The sequence below is a fragment of the Protopterus annectens genome, chromosome 11.part0 (genome assembly GCF_019279795.1).
Source record: "Protopterus annectens isolate FY-2018-M chromosome 11.part0, PAN1.0, whole genome shotgun sequence".
NCBI lineage: Eukaryota > Metazoa > Chordata > Ceratodontiformes > Protopteridae > Protopterus > Protopterus annectens.
In genome coordinates, this window is record NC_056745.1 from 1491199941 (window position 1) to 1491225573 (window position 25633).

The 25633-nt window shown below is 40.8% G+C and overlaps 1 protein-coding gene across 2 annotated transcripts in view; it reads right to left on the bottom strand.

Annotated features, from left to right (window-relative positions):
* The window catches only part of HDAC10 (histone deacetylase 10), a 680378-nt gene that overhangs the window by 301803 nt on the left and 352942 nt on the right, over window positions 1–25633 (bottom strand). For both annotated transcript variants that reach the window (XM_044088799.1, XM_044088800.1), the window contains one exon: window positions 23957–24016. In XM_044088799.1, coding sequence (XP_043944734.1) covers window positions 23957–24016 — 60 coding nt within the window. The remainder of the gene's footprint in view (window positions 1–23956; window positions 24017–25633) is intronic.

The window sequence follows — 25633 nt, forward strand, 5'->3', positions numbered from 1 at the left end:
GCCAAAGGGGATGACTATACACTTTTTGGCATTTAGCTTGAGGCCATGGCTCTGGCACCAGTTGTCTGTTTCTATGAGGCCCTTTTGGAGGATGCTTGTGTCGGCTGGAGAGTCGATTATGGCGCCCAGTTTGCAGTCATCTGCGAACTTGGTCAGCCACAGTCCTTCCGTGTTGGCGTGTACCTCTGAGAAATATATACCGAACAAGAGAGGTCCCAGGACTGAGCCTTGTGGGACACCACTTGTAACTGGTTTGGAGTCTGACATGGCTCCAGCAATTCTAACCATGTGGGTTCTGTCCTTGAGCCAGTTTGCAATCCATCTAGTGACATAGGGGTTTATATTTAAGCTGGTGAGCTTATCTATAATGCCCGAGTGGGGTATTGTATCGAAGGCTTTTGCGAGGTCCAGGTAGGCTGTGTGGACCACCTTCCCCTCGTCAATGGCCTTGGTGACTGTTTCAAAGAAATCAACCAGGTTTAAGAGGCAGGATCTGCCCTTAACAAAGCCGAACTGGGTAGGATCCAGTGTTTGTAGGTCCCCAATATCTTTATTTATGAGATCCATGATGATCCTTTCCATAGCTTTGCAGACCAAGTTAGTCAGGCTTATGGGGCGATAGTTTCCAGGATCCGTTGAGGCACCACCTTTATGGAGAGGGACCACTGTTGCTGTACGCCACTCTTTGGGCACATATCCTGTAGTAAGGCTAAGATTGAACAGTAGTTTTATGTTTGGGTTTAGCTCTTCTTGGAGTTCATGTAGGACGAGCCGGGACACCATCTGGTCCCATCGATGCTGTGTTTTTTGCTTTGGAGAGGGCGGCTCTTACCTGAGCATCTGAGATGTCAGGAGGGCAGCACTCTGCTGGGATAGATATTTGCCTTTTTGGTGGGAGGAGTTTGCGCTGAACCTGTCCGCTAGGATGTTGGCAATGTCTGTGGGTTCGGTGTATTTTTTGTCATTTTGGACTAATTCTGAGCATATCTGGGAATTACCACCCAGGTTCCTAACATAACTAAAGAAAGCCTTGTGATTATCCTTAGTGTCCTGTGCAATTTTTCTCTCGAAGCTGGCCTTAGACGATTTTATGTGTGCCCGTAGTTTTTGCTAATACTGATCAGTGATGCCTTCCCTTTTTGGGATTTTGCTCTATCATTTAGTAGCTTCCTCCTTCTATTGTATAGTTTGTTTATGGCTGGGGTTCACCAGACAGGACTTCTGCCTTTGGAGGAATGGGTCTTTGTTTTATTTGGGATCGATGATCCATGCATTCCTGAAGGTGTTCATAGAATGCGTTTATAAAGGATTCTGCGGTCTGGGCCGTATTTTCCACAGGCCCGGGGGCTTTGAAGGATTCCACCTCAGTTTTGAGGAGTATGAAATTTGCTTTAGAGAAGTTTTTCACTATGGTTTTCTGGGCAGGGGGTGGGGTCGGGATGTGAATATCCAGTGAGATTAGTTTATGGTCTGATCTTACCAGTGAGGGATACACTTCTGGTCTGGAGCATAGAGTCCCCATGTTGGTGATGATCAGGTCCAGTATGTTTTCCCCTCTTGTGGGAGTGGTAACAAGTTGTTCCATAGCATTTGAGTTTATAAATTCTAGGAACCTTTGGGCTATGGTGTTGGAGCTAGAGTAATGCTCCCAGTCTATGTTTGGGTAGTTGAAGTCACCCAATATAATGGTGTTTGGAGAGACCTTCATATTTTCCAGTGTTCTCAGGAAGGCCGAGTGGGGTTCCTGGGTTTGGGAGGGTGGTCTGTAGCAGGCTATAAACTGGAAGGCAGTTTTACCCACTGTTAGTTGCACATGGATAGTCTCTGATGCTTCGTGCTTTGTCACCAACCTGGAGGTGTGGGTATCTTTGATGAATATCGATACTCCCCCTCCTTTTGTGGTTCGGTCCAAGTTTTGGGGCCAAAAAGCATGGTATGAGGTATAACCTGGTAGTGCTGGGGTGCTCTCGGGAGCCCTGAACCAGGTTTCTGTTACTGCACAGATATCGATGTTCTCCATGCTGAGAGTTTCGAGTGCGTGCATCTTGAAGTTTAGACTTCTGGCGTTGAGTAGCATTACTCTTAGTTTCTTATCCCTTGTGATACCTATGGAGGTGGGTTTGTCTTTTGAGCCTTGCCTAAAAAAGGTACTATGGGGGTAGCAAGAGCCTTTGCCAATATCTGAAAGCCCAGGGGTGACAGGTGCAAGCCGTCCCTAGCGAAGCATCGTGGCTTGTCGAGCATATCATCCCAAGCTGACAGGCATTGGATCCCCTTTGAATGACACCAGTACTTAAGCCAATTGTTGAAATTGATCATCTTGTCTTCATATTGTGGCATCATTCTTGGTGAGGGTAAGATGCTACTCAAGGTCAGGGTCTTACAGACCGAATCTCTGAGAAATGGAAACCTAGAGCAGACTGGACTTGCATTAACCAATGCATACAGCAAGACAATGAGACAGTAGATGGATATTATGCCAGATTATTAGAATGTTTTAATAAGCATAGCGGTATGACAGTTCCTGAAAATCAAACACATGATTCTTCATATGAACAGCAACTAAAAAATGCATTTTTGAAAGGTTGCATCACTCCAATTAGTAGTTTCATTACGAAGCATATGATAGATCATCGAACAAGTAGATTGCAAGCCCTACTTAAATATGCTAGACATGCTGAGAGACATTTTAATAGTAAAAAGAAAAAGAAGGCGCAAGTCTTCACTGCTGAAGACGGAGCTGAAGTATTTGTATTACAGTCAGGTAAAAAGGGCAAGAAGAATGCCCAGGGAAACAAACAGTCTGACAAACGATCAGAATATTTTGAAAAGAGGAAAAAGAGAGGCGAGTGCTTCAAGTGCGGGAAAAAGGGACATCTAGGAAGGGATTGTAAGCAAAACAAAAATGTAATTACAGAAGATAAAGGAGATGAGGACTGACTATATGATAGTGAGGATACATCAAGTGAAAGTCAGAAATCATCAGGAAAAGTTAATAAACAGAAAACAAATGTAAATGTGATAGAAGGAGTAGAGGAAGTGCAAGCAGATATGGAGGATGAAGCAAGTGAAATTTTGGACTTAGCATTATTGAGCTTAGAGCTCTACTTGGCAGATACAAAACCGGAAGTGACACTTCTGGTGGAGGGAAGGGAAGTCAAATTCCTGTGTGACTCAGGAGCGTCACGGATTTTGATACACCCCTCCAAGTTACCAGAACACTCTGAATCACCTGATTATATATTAGTAAAAGCAGCAAACGGACAGCTATACAGGGATATAGCAATAACTGACCCTGTTTCAGGTATGACTCAGAAAAGTAAAATTGTTGTTTCTGCAAAATGTCCAGTAAACCTGTTGGGAAGAGACCTTATGCAGATATTTGGCATAACAGTAGTTCCAACTATACAAGGTATGGAGGCACAGAGACAAATGGATACCTTTGTAGTGCGATCGGAGGGTGAAACTTTTTACTGGTACAGCCAGGACTTAGTCACGACTGGTCCAGGGGCAGTAACCGAGGAACTGATGAATGTAGCCATCAGTAAGACTCCCTCCCTCGACACTGATCGACAGCATTTGTTACACTGTACTCTATACTACTGTACTACGCCAGGACCTGATAGAGAGTATGAGCAAGAGTTGTTCAAAAATCGAGCAACTAGATTAGTGTTACGAACTTTGTATTGGGATACTGAGGGGAACAGTGTGGTTAGCTGTTCATTACCTCAAGAATTCCTTGCATTGTATAGATCAAACTGATTACCACATGTCAGCTTGACAAAGAATAAAAATGTAAAATGGGCAGACTTAGGAGAAAAAGTAACAAGATGGGAAAAACAGACTGATTTAGAACTATCAGAACAGGGAATACAAAAACAGAAGTTAAACTGGTTAACACAGACACACTCAGCTGTACACCTCCAATCCAGTGAGGATAGCTGATTAGCATTTTTACTGGAAGAAGAAGAGAAAGCCTTGAGTAAAATTCCAATAACTCTTTGGTCAACAGGCAAGTCAGATGTAGGACTTATTCAAACAGCAGGACCAGTTACAATTACCCCAAAATCAGCTTTTAGACCACAAAAAAGACAATACCCTTTGAGAAAGGATGCAGAAATAGGAATTAAGCCTATAATAACAGCATTACTCAAAGAAGGAGTACTGGTAGAATCTCCTGATTCACCATGTAATACACCCCTATTTCCTGTTAAAAAAGCAAATGGGGAATGGCGGATGGTACAAGATTTACAAGCTGTAAATAATGCAGTGATACCTAGAGCACCTACGGTGCCAGACCCACATACTTTGTTGAATGATCTAAAACCACAACAAAAGTATTTCTCTGTGGTAGATATCAGCAATGCTTTCTTTTCGATACCTATACATCCTGATAGTCAATATTGGTTTGCATTTACATTTCAGGGTAAAAGGTATACCTATACTCGGCTACCACAGGGATATTGTGAGAGTCCAACAATATTTGCACAAGAAATGGCTAGCAATCTGGCAGGGTTCACCCCACCAGGAGGTAGTCAAATTCTACTTTATGTAGATGACATCTTGCTAGCAGCCCCCACCCAGCAACAATGCAGGGGGATACTGTAGTATTATTGAAATTTTTAGCAACACAAGGACACAAAGTAAACAAAAGTAGTTACAACTTTGGAGAAAACAAGTTAGATACTTGGGATATGTAATATCCAATGAAGGTAGAATACTAGATGAGGAAAGAAAAACAGCAATCTTGCAAGCACCCAAACCAACAACCAAGAAAGAAATGATGTCTTTCTTAGGTACAACTAATTTTTGTCGGAGCTGGATACCAAATTATGCTTTGGAATCTGCTCCACTAACTGACTTGATATATAAGACACCAATGGCAGCACAAGATATTTTACAATGGACAACTGAAGCAGAAACGGCTTTCTGCAGGTTGAAGCAGTTGATAGCTTCTTCATTGGTTTTAGGACTTCCAAATTATCACAAACGGTTCATTCACACAGTAGATTGTAAGCAAGGATATATGACGTCAGTATTGACGCAACAACATGGGGACAAGCAACGCCCCATAGCCTACTATTCATCACGATTGGACCCAGTGGCGCAATCTTTAACTCACTGTGTACAAGCAGTAGTTGCAGCTGCAATGGCAGTACAGGCTTCAGCCTCAGTGGTGTTATTTCACCCTCTTACATTGAGAGTGCCTCATGCAGTTGCAATAATTCTACTGCAAGAGAAGGTGGCATATCTTTCTCCTGCTAGACACCTTTCATGTATGACCATACTGCTGAGCCAACCTCATATGACAATTGAACGATGTATGACATTGAATCCATCAACATTACTTCCAACTCCTGCGGAGGGCACACCACACAGCTGCCTGCAGGAAATTGAACAGTTAGCTTTACCTAGACAAGATCTTACAGATATGCCCTTGGATAATGCCGAGGTGACATATTACGTGGACGGCTCATGCAGAAGGGGTCCTACAGGGAAGAATCTGGTGGGGTATGCAGTAGTTACAGACACTGAAATTTTAGAAGCTCAATCCTTACCACACAACTTATCTGCACAAGCAGCGGAATTGATAGCTTTGACAAGGGCATGTACTTTAGCAAAAAACAAGTGTGTAAACATATATACTGATAGTCAGTATGCTTTTTCTACAGTACATGTATTTGCACAACAATGGAAAAATACAGGAATGATAACATCTAGTGGAAAACCTATTAATCATGCGCAATTTATTTTGGAGTTATTAGAATCTATTCAGTTACCTATCAAAGTAGCTATTTGTAAATGTGTAGCTCATACAAAACAACAGGATAAGATTTCAAAAGGCAATGCATGAGCTGATGCGGCTGCAAAGCAAGCAGCCTCAGACTCAGAAACTTTATTTTTGAACGAGGAATTACAACCCTCTGAGATTTTAGATTTAGACATGTTAAAAACAATGCAGATGCTTACTACAAAAGCAGAAAAACAAAAATGGGTAAAACGAGGTGCAATTCTTGAAAATGGACTGTACATCCAAAGAGAAAAAAACAATATTGCCGTCATTTATTTAGATATGCAGCTTTGTTGAGCCATGGGCACAGTACAGTTAGTCAATCGAATATTCCAGACATATGGATTCACAAATTACACACAAAAATTTTGTGCAGCTTGTCATACTTGTAACAAGCACCATGCACAAGGGGCATTTAAAACCAAGCAAGGAAGTTTTCCTATACCACCATATCCGTTCCATACTATTTGTATGGATTTCATAGAATTAAGTAAGTGTGAAGGGAAAAAATACTGTTTAGTTATTGTAGACATGTTTTCTAAATTGGTAGAAGCTTTTCCAACCAAAAATCCAGATGCAGCAACAGTAGCAAAAGCCCTGATAAAATAAGTGATCCCTAGATTTGGCATTCCAGAGAGGATTTATAGTGACAATGGCACACATTTTGTCAACCAAATGATCCAGCAACTTGGGAGATTTTTTGGTATCTCCTTAAAGAACCACTGTGCCTACCACCCACACTCAGCAGGACTGGTGGAAAGGTACAATGGAACCCTTAAAAATAAATTAAGAAAGTTAGTTGAGGAGACCCAAAAGAACTGGATACACTGTCTGCCTTTGGCACTGATGAGTATGAGAACGGTTCCAAATGTAAAGGGTCTGACTCCCTTTGAAATGTTTTTTGGGAGAGCATACTATGTGCCTCAGTGGAAAGCTCTCATGCCTGCAGAACAAGAGGCTGACAGTTCGTTAGCAGAGTATATGAAGAAATTGTTAATGAATAAGTCTGTTTTGCGGTTTAACTCTCTTTCAGATAAGGAACAGACCAGACCGGTGAAAGCAGTCGTGGGCCCAGGAAGTTGGGTGTGGCTGAAAGTGACGAAAAGGAAAAACTGGGCGAGTCCAAAGTGGGAAGGTCCGTACCAGGTTTTGCTAGCAACGCCTACTGCAGTTAGAGTGGCCGAGAGGACGTCCTGGGTTCATTTGACACATTGTAAACCGGTAAAGAACTTTCAACTTGATAAAAACTTTGTGACTGATACACAACCAGACCAAGATGGCCGAAAACAAAGCAAATAAGAACTTAGATCAACCCCAGAGATGTTGCATAATCATTTTGTTGAGTATACATTTATTGACTATTATTGTGACAATTTTCCTCTTGTTGTGGGTTATCCTACAAACAACCATGCAAGTAAAAAGGCGTGATGAAATGTCTATAGACTGGCATCCAAATTTTAGCACATACCTAGCCATGAAACGTGTATATGCAGAGACTATGAACATTTCAAATTGCTGGGTTTGTACCGCCATACCTACAGCATATGGAGGACTGTTAATGTCCGCTATCCCTTTGGGGATAAATGAGACTTGGGAAAATTTGCTTTTTGACACTGGAACTGTAAGATCACAAGACAAAATAGCATTATTTTTACCTGTTACACAAAAGGGAATTGTGTGCTTTTTTAAAAACGATACCCTCCAAGTAGGATGGAGTAATTGTAATATTACGATATCCTACAAGTGTTACATTAAAGTTAAAAGTGGAGGTACTGTTTGTAATACTAACTATGATTCATATTTGAGCACAATGAAAATAACATTGAATGAAGTACGACAAAACCCTGTTTTGTTTAAACAATTGTCAATAATAGATCAGAAAATGTTTCATGCAGGGCTAATGCGTATTAGTACTAAAGTAGAAAACTGTTATTTTATTTGTGGGAAAAAGGCATATAAATGGTTACCTGAGAATTGGTCCGGCAGTTGTTTTTTGGGTTATCTGGTTCCAGCAATAAGACATATTGCAGAATTGCCTTTGGGTAAGATACGAAACGTGAGAGATGTAGCCCGAAAACCTGAAGATCCAGTGGAGAAACCTGTAAATCCAGTCGGAAAGATCGAAGCTGGCTGGAAAGACCATAATTCCGTGAAGGATAAAGAAAAATTAACTCATATGGACTTGAGTGACAGTGTTATATCTTGGGCAGGGATATTCCCAGCATATGGAGCAGTCAAATCGATCTGGGAGTTGAGAAAACTGTCAAAACTTCTCGAAGTAATGAGCAACGCAAATTTTTCTGCCCTTGAATTAGTGACTGATGAACTGAATGCAATGCGAACTGTAGTGCTACAAAATCGAATGGCTCTTGACTTCACCCTAGTGGCGAGAGGTGGCACGTGCGTGCTCATCAAAGAAGAATGCTGTGCATACATTCCTGATAATCGTCATGAGATAAATAATCACCTAGAGGTAATTCAGCAAGTATCAGCCATGACTGAACCAGGCCCAAACCCACTGACGGACTTTTTCCAGAATCTATTTGGGGGGGTGGGGTTCCATCCTAATGAATATTTTGATTGCCATTTGTGTGGGTATACTCCTGATAGGAGCATGTGTTTGCTGTGGAATTCCCTGCATGAAAAGATTAATCAAAGATTTTATTAATGTATCTGTTACTGAAACCATGTATCAAGATATTGAGATTGAAAAATTGATCTCAGATGACATTTTTTTCTGAAGTATAAATTAAATGACTCACCTAGCTGAAAATCCTAAGTGGAAAAGGTTAGGAGATGAAATAACACTATGTATACTTCAAAAAATAGAATAAAAAGTATTAATGGGGGGAATTGTTAGAAAAATATGTATTTAAATATATGTGAAATGCTAGTTTAAAAGCAAGGTAGTTTATAATGCATTTTATTCTATTAGTCATATAACAGAAGGGATAAATTCATGTGTAAATGCAAGTAGCTTCTGAGACTGCAGTGTGCTTTGACCCCTGACCCTGGCAGCTGCCAGCTCAGCAAGCTTAATGTTTATGCTTTTCATAAGTGATTATCTGCTGGGTCAGGAAATTAAATGTGTAAATCTTCCGCTCCTTCCTGATGAGATAACTTGTCCTTGTAAATAATGAAATCTTCTCTTCCTGCATGAAGTAACTTGTCCTTGTGAGATAAAAACACAGCTGGTAAAGAAAGTGAAACAGTAAACAAATATGTATGTTAAAGACTGAATCTGCTATTGTATTTGAACTGATATGAGACCTTCAAAAAGTAATTTTACAGGAAGATATTGTGCCTGACCGGATGAAACAGCAAGGTTGTATTATTATCAAAAGAATGTTTTTGATAAATATACAACTGCAGCTGTTGCATGAATAAAGGCCTGTAAGCTAAAGTGATGTAAATGCCCTGTGACTAGTAACGTCAGTAAGGTGGGAACAACTTGAATGTTAAACCTATATAAACTTGTGAACTTCCTGTATCATGTTAGACAAAATTCTGTACTTGTATGTTTTTTTTGCCTCCTGGTGTACACTAGTAAACTTTTGAATCTGAACCTCCTGTGTATTGAATACTTAATTTTATTTAACAGTCTGGTATACTTAAAATTTTACTGGTAATCCAACCTTGCATTTTAGAACTTGTACACTGTTTAATTTACTGTATACTGTCGAGTTCATTGTACACTGTTTAATTTACTGTATACTGTTGAGTTCATTGTACACTGTTTAATTTACTGTATACTGTCGAGTTCATTGTATACTGTTTAATTTACTGTATTCCATCTAGTTCATTGTATACTGTTTAATTTACTGTATACCATCTAGTTCATTGTATACGGTTTAATTTACTGTATACTGTCGAGTTCATTGTATACTGTTTAATTTACTGTATACTGTCGAATTAATTGTACACTGTTTAATTTACTGTATACTGTTGAGTTAATTGTACACTGTTTAATTTACTGTATACCATCTAGTTTATTGTATACTGTCGAGTTCACTGTGCACTGTTTAATTTACTGTATACTGTCGAGTTCATTGTATACTGTTTAATTTACTGTATACTGTCGAGTTTATTGTACACTGTTTAATTTACTGTATACCATTGAGTTCATTGTACACTGTTTAATTTACTATATACTGTCGAGTTCATTGTATACTGTTTAATTTACTGTATACTGTCGAGTTCATTGTATACTGTTTAATTTACTGTATACTGTTGAGTTAATTGTACACGGTTTAATTTACTGTATACCATCTAGTTTATTGTACACTGTTTAATTTACTGTATACTATCAAGTTCACTGTACACTGTTTAATTTACTGTATACTGTTGAGTTCATTGTACACTGTTTAATTTACTGTATACCGTCGAGTTCATTGTACACTGTTTAATTTACTGTATACCGTCGAGTTTATTGTACACTGTTTAATTTACTGTATACTGTCGAGTTCATTGTACAGTTTAATTTACTGTATACTGTCGAGTTCATTGGACACTGTTTAATTTACTGTATACTGTCGAGTTCATTGTACACTGTTTAATTTACTGTATACTGTCGAGTTCATTGTACACTGTTTAATTTAATGTACACTGTCGAGTTCTGCAGCATACAGAAGAGAAGCACCAGCCTGAAGGGAGTGAGTATTCAGGAGTCAGGCAAGTGTCAGGGGGAAGGTGGGGGGGGGGACTATGTTGCAGCATATAGAAGAGAAGGACATTTATGGTTCTGGTAAGAGTTTACCCAACTATTCTGTGTCCTTCTGTTTATATGCTGCAGTATCCATAACATGAGGGAGAACGCCAAAGCTCATGTATAAGAAGGACTGGGAGGAGAAGCAGACACATTTTCCACAAATGCATGCAGAATAGCCCTGCAAATCCTGCTCTGGACCTGGAAATAATATCTAATTTGCAGTGTTTGGTGAAAGTATGAACAGATGACCATGTAGCTGTCTCCAAAATGGAAGCTGTATCCAAACCTTTAAAGATGGCCCCAGAAGAAGACACAGCTCTAGCAGAATGTGCCTTAACTGGAGGGGGAAGATGCTTGCCATTTGTGGTATAACAGAAGGAAATGGCTTTTGAAATACAGAAGGAAATAGTTTGCTTGGAAACAGACTTACAGATGGATGTGGTCTTAGCCAAGTATTACCTGAGCTTTCCATGCACAAATAAAAGTGTGAAGGATCCTTTCACTAGAGGATTGTGGAGATGGGAAGAAGGTAGGGAGATTGATGGCCTGATTCAGTAAAAGCTCATTCACTACCATGGGTATGAAGGAAGGGCTGGTACTTAGGGATACCCTGTCCCGATGAAAGATACTGAAAGGTGAAGATGCCATGAAGGCTTGCAGTTCAGAAACCCTTCTGGCTGAGGTAATAGCCACCAGAAGAGGAGTTTTCCATGAGCAATGTTGTAGAGAACAGGTCCTAGCTGTCTCAAAAGTAGCTAAGGTAAGCTTTTCCAACACAAAGTTGAGATCCCATTGGGGGGGGGGGTTGGTTTCCTTGGTGGTCTGATGTGTAGAACTCCTTTCAGGAGCAACTTGACTTCTGACCTGGACGCTGAAGGAAGAGTCAAAGGCAAACATGCTGAGATGGCAGATAAATCTGCCTTGATGGAAGAATGCGACAAGACACTTTTCATCAGTTCACACAGGTAACACATGACCACTACTGGCTCCACACACAGGTAAGACAGGACCAATGGTGGCTCCACAGACAGCGGTTGTAAATTGTTTTTTTAGACACCAGACAGAAAACCTCTTCCATTTAGATGGGCAGGATTTTCTGGTAGTGGGTTTTCTGGCCTCCTGCAGAACCTGTAGCACATCCTCAGTGTAAAGGTGTCTAAAGGGAATCAAAGCCCTATCACCCACAGAGTTAGGTTTAGGATGGATATTTGAGGGTGTAATAGAGTTCCCTTGTTTTGTGTGAGGAGGTCCATCCCAAGTGGTAACTTGTGGTGACTGCCCTTGGCTAGGTGATGAAGAAGGGGGAAACCAATGCTGTCCTGGCCAAAAAGGAGTCACCAGCAAGATTTATGGTTGTTCTTTTTGAATTTTAAGCAGAATGTTCTGAATCAGAGGGATGGGGGGAATGCATACACAAACACCCCCTTCCAGGGAAAGGAAAGAGCATCCACCTTCCATATCCCAGAGGAGTGAATCCTGGTACAATATTTGGGAAGCTGCCTGTTCATGGGGGAGGTAAACAGATCTACCTGTGGAGTACCCCATCAATGAACCAGGTCCGGGAACACATCCCTGTTCAACATCCATTCATGGGATTGAGTCATGGACCTGTTTAGTGAATCTGCCATCACATTCTGAATTGATGGAATGTAAACAGCTTGTAGAGAAACATGACTCTGTAGAGCAATCCCTCCTTGTTGATGTACCAGAGGACTGTAGTATTGTCTGTGAACCATCTCCGCACTCCTAGTAGGATTCTGGGCTTGAAACGTTTTAGAGCAAGGATCAAAACCCTAATTTCTTTGATGCTGACATGCTCCCTTGACTGAGAGGGATCCAAACTTCTCTCACCCTCCAATTCCCTAAGGTAGCACCATAGCCTGTGTCTGACACATCTGTGTACAGATCCTGATGGAGGGGAAGAGGCTGGAGGTGAAGGTCTGGATTTCTTGTAACCTGTGATATTCACCACATTAGTTCTTTTGTTAAGCAGAGCAAGAGTGGAACCACAAACTCTAGGGGGTGAAGGTGTTTCCAGACTGTCCTCAGGAACCACTGAAACTTCCTCATGTAGCCTTGCCAAGGGTACCATGGGGATAGTGGAAGCCATGAATCCCAGGAATGGTAGGAACTCTCTGGCAGTCATATATTGTAGTGGAATTAGTTCCTGAAAGTAAGTGGTGAGAGAGAGGATTTTTTCTGGCGGTAGGCAGCCATCATTTGGACTGCAAGAATTCTGCAGCCCAGGAAGACATGGTCCTGGGAATGGGTCAGAGTAGATTTCTGAAGGTTTATAGTAAACTCCAGACCCCTCAGAAGGGACCTGGTGTAGTCTAAGTACTCCTGCACCAACTTTGGGGATGAAGTCTGAATGAGGAGGTCGTACAGGTACAGGAATATTTGAATACCCTGCATTCTGTAGAAGGCTATGACTGGCGCCAAACGTTTTGTGAATATTCTGGGGGCCTTAGAAAGACCAAATGGCAAAGCACAGAACTGAAAGTGAGAAGAATCCACAGAGAAGCAAAGTAATTTCCTGAAACTTGGATGGATAGGAATGTGAAGATAGTCATCTTTTATTTCCAAAGACACCATGTATGCCTGAGGGAGAATCAGAGGTAGGAGTGTAGGGAGAGTCAGCATTTGAAAGCTATGGACCTTGAGAAAGGTGTTTAGATAAGACAAATCTAAGAAAGGCCTCCAGGGGCCTTCTTTCCTAGGGACTAGAAACATCCTGGAGTAGAACCCTTTTCCCTTGAGATTTGGAAGTACCTCTTGAATGGTACCCTGGGATATCATGGAAAGCAGGACAGGGGGAAAGAAAGGCATTTGGTCCCAGGGGGTTGTGGAATACCTTTGAAGGTTGGCCTGGATTCCCACACTATGAAATTGCCTTGTTTGATAATGGAGAGGACCCAAGAGTCCTGGGTTATCTGTTTCCAAGCTGGGAGGGACAGGGGTAGGCAGAGAGAGAGAGAGAGGTTTAGAACCTGGTAGTCAAAGGCTACCAGGTTTTGCCTGAAAGGGCTGCTTCTGAGAATGCGTGGAAGGGGAGGATCTAGTGGATACTTGCTTCCGAGTACTGTTTTACCCTTGGGAGTGTGACACTTAGAGGCCTTTCTTACAAAGGTAATCCTAGCTGGATAATTCCTCTGGAAGCAAGGAACAGGAGAACCAAAAATGTGCCTATGATCTTGTAGCTCCTTCCCTTTTTCCTGAAGAGCTTTAAGGAGCTCTGCAGCTGCAGAGCCAAATAAGGCCTTGTTGTCTAAAGGTGCGCCTATGAGCTTGGCTTTAATATCATCTGGCAAAGGCTGCAACCTGAGCCATGAACACCTCCTCAAGACAGACCCTGAAGCTGCTGCTCTGACTGAGGCCTCCACAGCATTGTAACAACATTTAAGAATGCTAGATATTTTGGCCTTGTTAGGGGCATCTGGTAGTTCTTCAATGAGTTTCATAGCATCTGCCATAACAGCCAGGGAATATTTAGTATATGGTTTGGTAATTCATGGCTCAAAGCCAAAGTGGCAGACATATAAATGTTTTTGCCCAACCTCTCCATAATTTTACTCTCCTTATCAGAGGGAAGCAAGGACATGGAGGAAAACAGCTTAGAAGTCTTATCTGCAGCTACAGAAATGGTAGAGGGGTCAGCCGACAGAGCCTTAAAAAGGAAGTTAGCATCTTCAGGCACTTCGTAGAATCTTATCAGGGCGTTTAGGGGATGGAGGTTGGATGTTTGGGGGATTTGGAAGCAGCAGAAAATGCATCCAAAAAAGCAGGCAGGACAGAGGGAATGGCAGATGGGTTAGTGGACTCCATTTACCAGAGGTCATAATACCTCTTCTGGGTGTCAGAGACCTGACAGCAGTCCTAGTTGAAAAAATCCTTCATCTGCACAATGGTCTCTCCAAATGTAATGTCCTCCCCAGGAGAATCTGTGCCATTAGGTTCCTACTCTGGGGAAGCATACCCCAGAGGAGAAGCAATCTGTGAAGAGTAAGTTAAAGATTCATCTCCAGAAGAGTCTTCCTCCTCAGAGGAAACTTCTTCCACAGGCCTTTTCCCATGAGTGGAGGGGGTAGGGCCTAGACAGGAGTTGAAGGTTGGCGTATTGCCATAAAGGCATTAAATAGGCCTTCAGTAAAGACCTGCCAGTTGGGGTTTTGGTCAGAAGACATATTCTGCTGGCCAGAAGAAATATATTTTTTTTTTGTTTTTTTTTTCTTAGGGACATCCAACCTATGGTGAAGAGTAGGAGGGCCAGACATCAGATGACATTCCACGATATCCGAAAGAACATCTTCTTGAACCACTATCTGAGTAACCCATGTGGCACTTTAGAAATAATGAGCCATGATTCTCCCCCGGCGACTGGTTTAGACACCTGCGAGTCCCTCTGGGACGTGTTAACAGACCCCTTGATGGCTTCCCCCAAGGTACCCATCAAAGGAGATTCTGTAGTTTCTGAAGCAGCTTCCAGGCCTTCATCAGCCTCGGGAGGAATGCACAGAATACAGGGAGTAGCCATAGGTTCAGGCCAAGGCTTCTTGACATTGTTGGGTTGCAGCTCTTCTAAAGGTCCCGACATCGGGTCTATATCCCACTATAAGGGAAGAGAGATGACTCCTAAGTGTTTTAGGGATGAAGGCCTTGCAAATATCACAAGACGTATGATTGTGTTCTGGGTCTAAACAGAATAAACAGAGCTCGTGAGAGTCTTTATGTGGAATCTGCCTTTCACACTGAGACTTGCCTTCCTAGCTGACATTAACTCACAAGAAACAACACAGTAGCAATTTAGATAACTAAAACCCCCTATGGGGTACTTATCTGAAGCACTAGCGAAGCACAAAGGTGACTTTCCAAAGTGAGTGACTACCAGAGCTGGTAGTCAAATAGGTGGCAGGAAAGTTCTGAGGTAGGTGCATGCTGACATCCGCTGTATACCGATGTCCATTTATGGCTGACATACGTGTCTGATGCTGGCCGTCACACGTACATTTGCAGTAGCATTTTAACTTTAGTATAATGGCCGGACGTACGAGTCAACCAGAGGCGGACTCCCTCATGTTATGGATACTGCAGCATATGAATAGAAGGACATATATTTAAACCTTTCTCCTGTTCGATTCTCAGCTGGAGTGCCTTCTGTGTGGAGTCTGCATGTCCTCCCCGAGGTCGAGTGGCATTCGAAAGACATGCGTGAATGGGCATGCCTTCGCTGAAGGTTGGGCGTCGGGCTGGCAACTCGGCACCATAAAAATCTACTTCCAATCATTAGCGGACCAGAGTTCCACTGTGGTGACCCCTAACCGGGAAAAGCCGAAAAGACAAACAACAACATTGTGGCTGATCTGTGCAGAGATATTTAAGATATGAGAGTACTTGCATATTTATTTGTTGACACTATATTGGCCACTCCTAATAGCCTGGCTCTTGGTCAAACTACCATTTGTGTTAATATTACACAATAAGATTGGACACCCCCCTGTTAAGGGCCTTAAATTAGCTGATAAGGAGTTGACTGATGGCAGTGGTAACTACCTTATAGTTTGGGCAGAAGGGGGCATAGCTAGTAAATCTGTGCCAGTCTCTCCCAGGTGTGTGTGTGTGTGTGTGTGTGTGTGTGTGTGTGTGTGTGTGTGTGTGTGTGTGTGTGTGTGTGTGTGTGTAAATCAAACCTCAAAGAGTGTGTGTGTCTCAGCTACTTGGGCAGGGACACAAAGCACTGGTTGGACAGAGAGGGTGCTGGAGGTCTTAGCTTGGTCACTTGGCTGAGATCTCAGCTCTATAGCTCTGTCAGTGGGGAGTCTTACTGGGGATCTGGAGAAAGAGTGAGAATCCGGCCTCAGAATGACTGTGGTCTTTGTGTGCTGTTAAGTTAAACTGCACTTGATGCAGAGAGCTGCATCATTATCCTCCTAGTGTACATCCCCCACTGGTGCCAGTGGGGGGGAGTGAGGCTCCCTGATTACTGGTCCAGTGGTGGGGTGTCACAGTCGTATTTGAGAAACTACCCCCCCCCCCCCCAGCACATAGCACTGACAATACCCCACTTCTGAATTAAATTATAGTTAGAAACCTGGGGACTTTTTGTTGAGAATTCCCTCTCCTTTAATCATTGTGTAGCAAAGGTTGTTACTCAGCATCTCCCTCACATCCAGAACAGTCTCCCCCTTCCTTCAAATAGGACCTGAACAATAGCATGGGTATTCTTGAATTCACCACTGGAGGGACTGGTCTAGCCCTCCTTGACAAAGGAGGTAGAGTCTATGGGGGGAACTGATAAGACAATGTTCAGAAGATTCAGTAGCCCCAAATTTTCTATGATTCTAAAAATGGGCTCAAAGTAAGACCATCTAAGACTGTTGTCATGGCTTTTCACATCTCTTTAAGGCCTTTCTCAGGTAATAAACTGCAGTTCATGGTGCAGTTTCAAAACCAGGTGTCAGACACTGTCTGGTCCTGCTGTTGAAAACTGAAGAACATCACCCATATCAAGCACTTTACTCTATCAGAGGACTTACCTTTGGTTGTACAGGCCCCTGGTATTTGTCACCTACACAACCAAAACTTCCTTAATCAAGGGCTTCTAAACTCCAAACTCTAAAAGTTTTAGGATCCTTAGTGGAAGGTAAAAGTACATTTATATTATGCCTATTTTGCGTTTACTGCACTGACTCAATAGGAAAGCACAAAAATCACTTCTAAAGGTGGTTTAAGGTCCTACTTGATCACCGTCCCGCCAATTTGAATAGTTGTTGGTTTCTTGCTGGCTTTTTTGGATGCCTCACTCACCTGCCTCAGGACTGCTGACTCCCAAAATCAGGCTTGATCCTTCTGGATTCAGGCCTTTCTTAGTGTATCACTGACCTTGTCAGCTGCAACTTTTTAAGTCATGATTGTGCACAGCTTTAATAAGTGCCTTACGATGTATCCTTTTACGGAACTTTTCGATACTATTTTTAAGTGTTGAGTACTTGTGATTCTTTGTGGTTTAACTTTTTGTTGTGCAATTTTTTATCTGTATTATTCTCATTATTGTAGCCACCAACCAATCCTCAACCTACCTTTCACGTACAACGTGTGTACATCTCTGCAACTGTTGCCCTGTACACTTGATAACTGCATGCACTATTTTCAGCGCTTGCCCTTACAACTATAAAATGCAGAATTTATATGAGCCATCCTGTTTCTAAAAAAACTTATGCTCGAATTTATGATGTTGACATTAATTTAGGCAGTTGTAGCCACATCCTGTCCTTACCAAGGCAATGTTCCTAGCATTTTCCTGTTTTTTTTTTTTCTAGTGCTGATTGTTAGAACAAAAACATTGAATTTCTAGATAAATTCGAACACAAAAGATAACATGATTAGTTAGGTTGGGACCACAGCTCTCAAATAACTCAAGATAGGTGTTTATTGATTCTGGGGGATATTGTAGCTATTCTAAATACAGAAAGTGCTCCATGTGAAGCAAAGAAATTCACTAATGTGACCTACACTGGCAACCATGAAGCAGAATTCTGAACAATAACTTCACAATTTGTAGTGCTTACTATAACACATATCCTAGTGCATTATTTAATATAATTTTACAGTTTTCTGAGGATGGTACATAGCTGAATATTGGTCCGTATTCTCCCCAAGTCTGTCAATATTATTAGTACCATTGAATTTACTATTTTGATTTTGCCCCTAACATATGAATGGTTTTATAAGGTGTCAACACTTGGTTATTTAAGTGACCATGTGATTATTATTTACATAGATGTTAAATAGCTTTGACTGCATAGCGTGACTAAGGCACTTTTAGCTTTCCACTTGCAAAACTTCTCCCCTTCAACCTACTTCTGAAGACACAATAATAATAACTTGTTCTTAGTTAGTGTGAGTGAATTATGTGGTGCAAACCTGTCATGATTCGAATAGACTTGTTATTAGTGCAAGACACTTACTCAGCTGTAAGCATGCCCCAATTCTGATGACTTGTTCTCAGTGTAAGAGACTTTTTCCTGTGAAGGCAGGCTTACACCAGAGTAAGTCACTTACACCAACAGCAAGTCTTCTAGAATCAGGCAGAGTATTTCTTTAAATTTCCAGCTACAGTAATCTCTTCTCTTGTCTTCTCTCTGTTGTTCCTGTTTTTCAGCTTCACCCTCATAAATGCCCCCTGGCAGATTTGAGGTCAGAATTACTCTCTTCTAAATCGGTTCCATCATCTTCCAGCATCCATTCAATGCATCTGAAGCTGCCTCCTTATCCTTCCAGCTGTTTATGACAAAGTCTGTAATTTATACTGTAATTTCCAGGTACAAGTTAGGCTTTTGACCGGTATAACCTGCAAACTACCAGGAAAATGCATACGTGTCCTAAATGTGATTAAACCAAATGTTAGGACGGGGTAAATAAAGGGTGCACTGTATATACAGTGACTGTACCACAAGGCACAGTCTATAACATTCTAGGGATTTTCTCTCTCATAGGGAACACTCTCATAACTATGTACATATGTGAAAATCAATAGATGTCAGAATACAGCACATAAGTGAACAGAGATAAGTGAAAATGCAGTACGTAAGTGAACACAGATAAGTCAGAATACAGTACAGTACATAAGTGAACAGAGAGAAGTCAGAATACAGTACATACGTGAACAGAGAGAAGTCAGAATGCAGTACATAAGTGAACAGAGAGAAGTCAGAATACAGTACATAAGTGAACAGACAGAAGAGGCAGAATACAGTACATAAGTGAACAGACAGAAGAGTCACAATACAGTACATAAGTGAACAGACAGAAGAGTCAGAATACAGTACATAAGTGAACAGAGCGAAGAGTCAGAATACAGTACATAAGTGAACAGAGAGAAGTCAGAATATAGTAAATAAGTGAACAGAGAGAAGTCAGAATACAGTACATAAGTGAACAGACAGAAGAGTCAGAATACAGTACATAAGTGAACAGATAGAAGAATCAGAATACAGTACATAAGTGAACAGAGAGAAGTCAGAATGCAGTACGTAAGTGAACAGAGAGAAGTCAGAATGCAGTACATACGTGAACAGAGAAAAGTCAGAATACAGTACATAAGTGAACAGAGAGAAGTCAGAATACAGTACATACGTGAACAGAGAGAAGTCAGAATATAGTAAATAAGTGAACAGAGAAAAGTCAGAATATAGTACATAAGTGAACAGAGAGAAGTCAGAATACAGTACATAAGTGAACGGAGAGAAGTCAGAATATAGTACATAAGTGAACAGAGAGAAGTCAGAATACAGTACATAAGTGAATGGAGAGAAGTCAGAATACAGTACATAAGTGAACGGAGAAAAGTCAGAATACAGTACATAAATGAACAGAGCGAAGAGTCAGAATACAGTACATAAGTGAACAGAGAGAAGTCAGAATACAGTACATAAGTGAACAGAGAGAAGAGTCAGAATACAGTACATAAGTGAACAGAGAGAGGAGTCAGAAAACACTACATAAGTGAACAGAGAGAAGTCAGAATACAGTACATAAGTGAACAGAGAGAAGTCAGAATATAGTACATAAGTGAACAGAGAGAAGTCAGATTACAGTACGTAAGTGAACAGAGAGAAGTCAGAATATAGTACATAAGTGAACACAGAGAAGAGACAGAATACAGTACATAAGTGAACAGAGAGGAGTCAGAAAACAGTACACAAGTGAACAGACAGTAGTCAGAATACAGTACGTACATGAGCAGAGAGAAGTCAGAATACAGTACATAAGTGAACAGAGAGAAGTCAGAATATAGTACATAAGTGAACAGAGAAAAGTCAGAATATAGTGCATAAGTGAACACAGAGAAGAGTCAGAATAAAGGGGTCTATATTAGAACATCGAAGTTTCAGAACTTCGAATGCTCTAATATCGACCCCTATTCAGCGAATGATGAAAACAGCGAAGCTACAGAAAACCAAATTTTTTCCTAAGGAAAGAATTTGGTTGTCCGTTTCTGTCATTTCGCTATTTTCAGCACTGTGGTGGAAAGTTACGGGTCGGGTTCAGGTAAGTGTGGGACTGGGCGCGGGTTAGGTGAGTTAGGGTTAGGGCATAGGTGATTTAGGGTTAGGGCATAGGTGAGTTAGGGTTAGGGCACAGGTCAGATAAGTGTGCGATTGTGTGGACGTGAGGGTTAGGGCGGGTTAGGTGAGTTACGGTTAGGGCGAGGGTCAGGTAAGTGTGCGTTTATGTGGACGTGAGGGTTAGGGCAGGTTAGGTGAGTTAGGGTTAGGCACGGGTCAAGTAAGTGTGCGATTGTGTGGACGTGAGGGTTAGGGTGGGGTAGGTGAGTTAGGATTAGGGTGCGGGTCAGGTAAGTGTGCGATTGTGTGGACGTGAGGGTTAGGGCAGGGTAGTTGAGTGTGCGATAGTGACGGACCTTATGGTTAGGGTTTGGGTTAAAGTAAGTGGATAGATAGTGGTGCATGTACAGTTTAGCATAGGGTTAGATGTAAGATTTTAGGTGCATGTGGATTGCTGTTTGTTTGGTGTGCTTGTGTTGTATGTGTTTCGGAACAGCAAATTTTTTCCTTAGGAAAAAATTCACTGTTCTGCATGTTCGATGTTTTCAGCATTCTCTGAATAGGGGTTGATATTAGAACATTCTAAGTTGTGAAACTTCGATGTTCTAATATAGACCGAGAATACAGTACATAAGTGAACAGAGAGAAGTCAGAATACAGTACATAAGTGAACAGACAGAAAAGTCAGAATAAGTGAACAGAGAGAAGTCAGAATACAGTACGCAAGTAAACAGAGAGAAGAGTATGAATACAGTACATACGTGAACAGAGAGAAGTCAGAATACAGTACGTAAGTGAACAGAGAAGTCAGAATACAGTACATACATGAACAGACAGAAGAGTCAGAATAAGTGAACAGAGAGAAGTCAGAATACAGTACGTACGTAAACAGAGAGAAGAGTCTGAATACAGTACACAAGTGAACAGACAGACAAGTTAGAAGAGAGTATAGAAGAGTGTTATGAATACTGTAATAAGCACTGACATTATAGTATAACTTTATTTGTTATAACAAAAGTTTCTTCAAGCTCTGTTACATACCTGAAAACTGAATGTTTGCTACTTTGCTACCAGTCTAAATATTACGTTATGTGTATGACTTCTGCAGAATACTGGATGATTTTATATGTTTAATCTCTATAATTCATTCTTTATCATTTTTGTCATCATTCTATAACTGTGTGCCTTGGCACCCAAGTCACACCTGAAAAAGGACCCCTGACCAGTCCACTTACCTGATCAACAAAAACTAAATAATAATAAATAAGTAAAACAGTACAAAAGTTACAACTGCACAATACTGTAATGTTGCAATAGAGGATCTTGTGAGTTCGGATGCAGATTTACTTCTGCTTTTCTACCTGTGCAGCTGCACAATGTGACAGCTCCCTGAATAGCGACTACATACAGACACACTATGCAGAGCTACGCAACAATGTGTGCCCTTGTAAACCTGTGCAGTGCACAATGTGACAGCTCCCTGAATAGTGACTACATACAGACACACTATGCAGAGCTACACAACAATGTGTGCCCTTGTAAACCTGTGCAGTGCACAATGTGACAGCTCCCTGAATAGCGACTACATACAGACACACTATGCAGAGCTACGCAACAATGTGTGCCCTTGTAAACCTGTGCAGTGCACAATGTGACAGCTCCCTGAATAGTGACTACATACAGACACACTATGCAGAGCTACACAACAATGTGTGCCCTTGTAAACCTGTGCAGTGCACAATGTGACAGCTCCCTGAATAGCGACTACATACAGACACACTATGCAGAGCTACACAACAACGTGTGCCCTTGTAAACCTGTGCAGTGCAGAGTCTGAATCATTCCAGCTCATTACAGAGCAGAAAGCATTGCAAACTCCTCCAGTAAATGGTGCCTACATTTTGGCTTAGATTCACTGTAAATTTTGGGGTTTGAAGGAAGAAGTGATACTTTCTGACGTTCTAACCTTATATTAATATTCACAAAGTAGAACCAATACAAGTTTCTTATTTTAATTAATTTCAGTTCTTAATGATCAGTGGTGAAAACACTATGTGCTCAAATGCTTCCTCTAGGTATTTTCACCTCCCTAAAGCAGGATCTGCAACAGATCATTTTTATCTACCTGTAATACCGTTATATAAAATGCAAAACATCAAACTAATCAATTCTGCAAGAGGAATGACTCCAATTAATGGTACAGAGAATAGGCAAGAGGTGGCTAGAATATACTGGAGTAAACTGGCAAAGGAACCAATGTATTGGGAGCAAATAACTAGACAGAGGAATGAAATAGTGGGAAAAGGCCAAGAAGGCTTTCGGACAAAGCTAGAGACTGCCTTTCCAATCAGAGATGGACATCAGGATTACAGGCAAAGAGAAAGGGATAGGGAATCCGAAGTGAAAGACCTACCCTGATACATGTAAAACAGAAGCTACTGTTAAAAAGGGATAAACATTAGGACATATAAAATACAGCATGGCACCTACAGGAATCAATCAGGGGAAGAAGGACTACATACGCAATTCACAAGAAAACAAATGGAGGGTAATATGTATGGCTCCCAAATATGCAACAAAATCAAGAAGGTTTAGGATTTGTGCTTGGAAGTCTTTGCAAAGGTATTTTGTACCCCAAGCAGACTTCAAAGAATTCTTCCTCAAATTTTGGAGGTGTGATGGCAAACAAAGAAGTAATTGGGAATATATGTTTTGGGAGTGTAATGAGTTGGCAGACTTTAAAACTTCTGTAAAGAGCACTCCGTCAGAAATATTGGGTGAGCAAATGAGTGTAACAAAGGAAATTATTCTTTTAATCAGGGATCCAGGATCTAAACTGTCTAAACACAGTACTCCCTTGTTAAGTTTAATTCTAGTGGCTGCCAACAAAAGCAATTAATAGAAAAGGGACATCAAAGTCTAAACCAACTTTATTTGAAGTACTGAATATTGTAACACAGATAAAAGAACTTGAGGTGGGAGCTTTACAAAACGGGACGAATAAATTATATAGAAAAAAATGGAAATTGTGAGAACGATACATGCAGAATAATTTTACTACAAAGAATGAGGTTTATGGGAAGCCAAGAACTGATCAATTTATGTAATGCTGGATTGAGAATAATTGTATAAAATATATGTGACGTATAATGTTTGTAACTGGGAACATGTTAACATGGTTTGTTTTCTTTTACATAAATGTATATTTGCCTATACCTTACTTAGTGATAATTCAATACAGGTGTTAAAAAAATCAAACCAATCATAATAATGCATAACGAGTTACAAAGACTGGAAAAAATAATCTTAAAATCAAAAGCAACTGTATTAAGTGAGATTGCAGGAATATAAAAAAAAACAGTATGAATGGAAATAAAGAATATAAAGGATTACCTCAGGATCACCAATCCCTGAGTCGAAGCCAGCTGACACGATAACCAGCTCAGGATTAAACTAGAAGAAACATGGGTATATGTATATGATTAAATATTTAACTCTCAGAGCTCTGCTTCATCATCTAAGATATCATGTGCGTTTAAAAAAAGAAATGCAGCAGACGTACAATTGTATTTTTTCTACTTCAAGCAAAATATATTTCAGCAAAAAAAAGATACCGAAGTGTTCAGTAGTAAAGGTTTATGATTCACACTTATTTCATTAACATCCGATATTCCTTACTGTTTACAATGTTATTCGATTTACACTAAACATTTTTTGTCACTGTGCCTGTCACTGGAGAGGTTTGTACAAGAAGACCATATTCTGCTATTTGTTTTTACTTACTCTGAGGCCACAGTTACCAAGCCATCCTGGTTTTTGGGGCACTTCTTTGCTCCTCTACATCTGTGACGTACCCACACTGGGCCAGTAATCAAGAAGCCTAAATCCTCACCATTGACACTGGAGAGGGATGTTCACTTGGAATACAAATGGATTCACTCAGTATTTCCAGATGCAGACCTTTCTGCATCAAGCACAATTTCCATTAAGAGCACACAGGAAACACACTTAGTCCAGGGTCTGGATTTCTCTCTCATCCTCCGGGTCCCAAATAAGACTCCCCACTGGTACAGATGTCGGGTTAAGTCCTCAGCCAAGTGTCTAAGCCAAGTCCTCCAGCACCCTCTCTGTGAAACCAGTGCTTTGAGTCCCTGCTCCAAACAGCTGACACACACATTCTGAGATTTAATTTTCACACACACACACACACACACACACACACACACACACACACACACACACACACACACACACACACACACACACACCTGGGAAATTCTGGCACAGATTACCCACGCTACCAACTTTGCCCATACTACAAGGTACATTCACTGCCACCAGTCATTTACTATAAGGCTCTTAAAAGGGTATCCAATTATAGTGAGTGAAATTAATATTAATACAAATGGTAATGTTGACCAAACAGCCAGACTTTCAGGAATGGCCAGAGTTATCACCAAATAAATATGTGCAAATACTCTCAAAACATAAATATTTTCTAAAAAGGACCAGCCACAATGAAAATTTTAAATATATTTAACAATAAATAATAAAAGAAACATGAAAATACTAAATATCTATTTACAGTAAACACCAGTGTTTCAGTCACCGGAGATATTAAAAATAACACCAATGGAAAGTTTCACACAGTTATAAAAAAACAAGCTGGTCGTACTATCGATTCCTGATTGACTAAAAGAATTACTGTTTCTACTTATTGAATAGAGCAAGACAAGATGGGTGAGTGGTCCTTGTACGATCCAAACAAAATACAGAATGATCCTGACACTGCAATCTCCTCTAAAATTAAAACATTATTTCTGTACAGAATGACATCACATACATCTGGTCATCTGACTCTGTTTCCCGCACCACCCCCCATCACTAGAAGCTACCAGGGTTTAGCATAGGTTTACCATACACAGAAAAAGAGCGTTGCTCAGATGTGATACAGTTGTTGGAAGTCATAAAACCATTCCTCCCTTCCTACAGGAGCTACAACCTATTCTGTAGTACAGATATTGCATCTCTAGCTCCATTCAAAACTGTGGAATAACATCTTTATGGCTT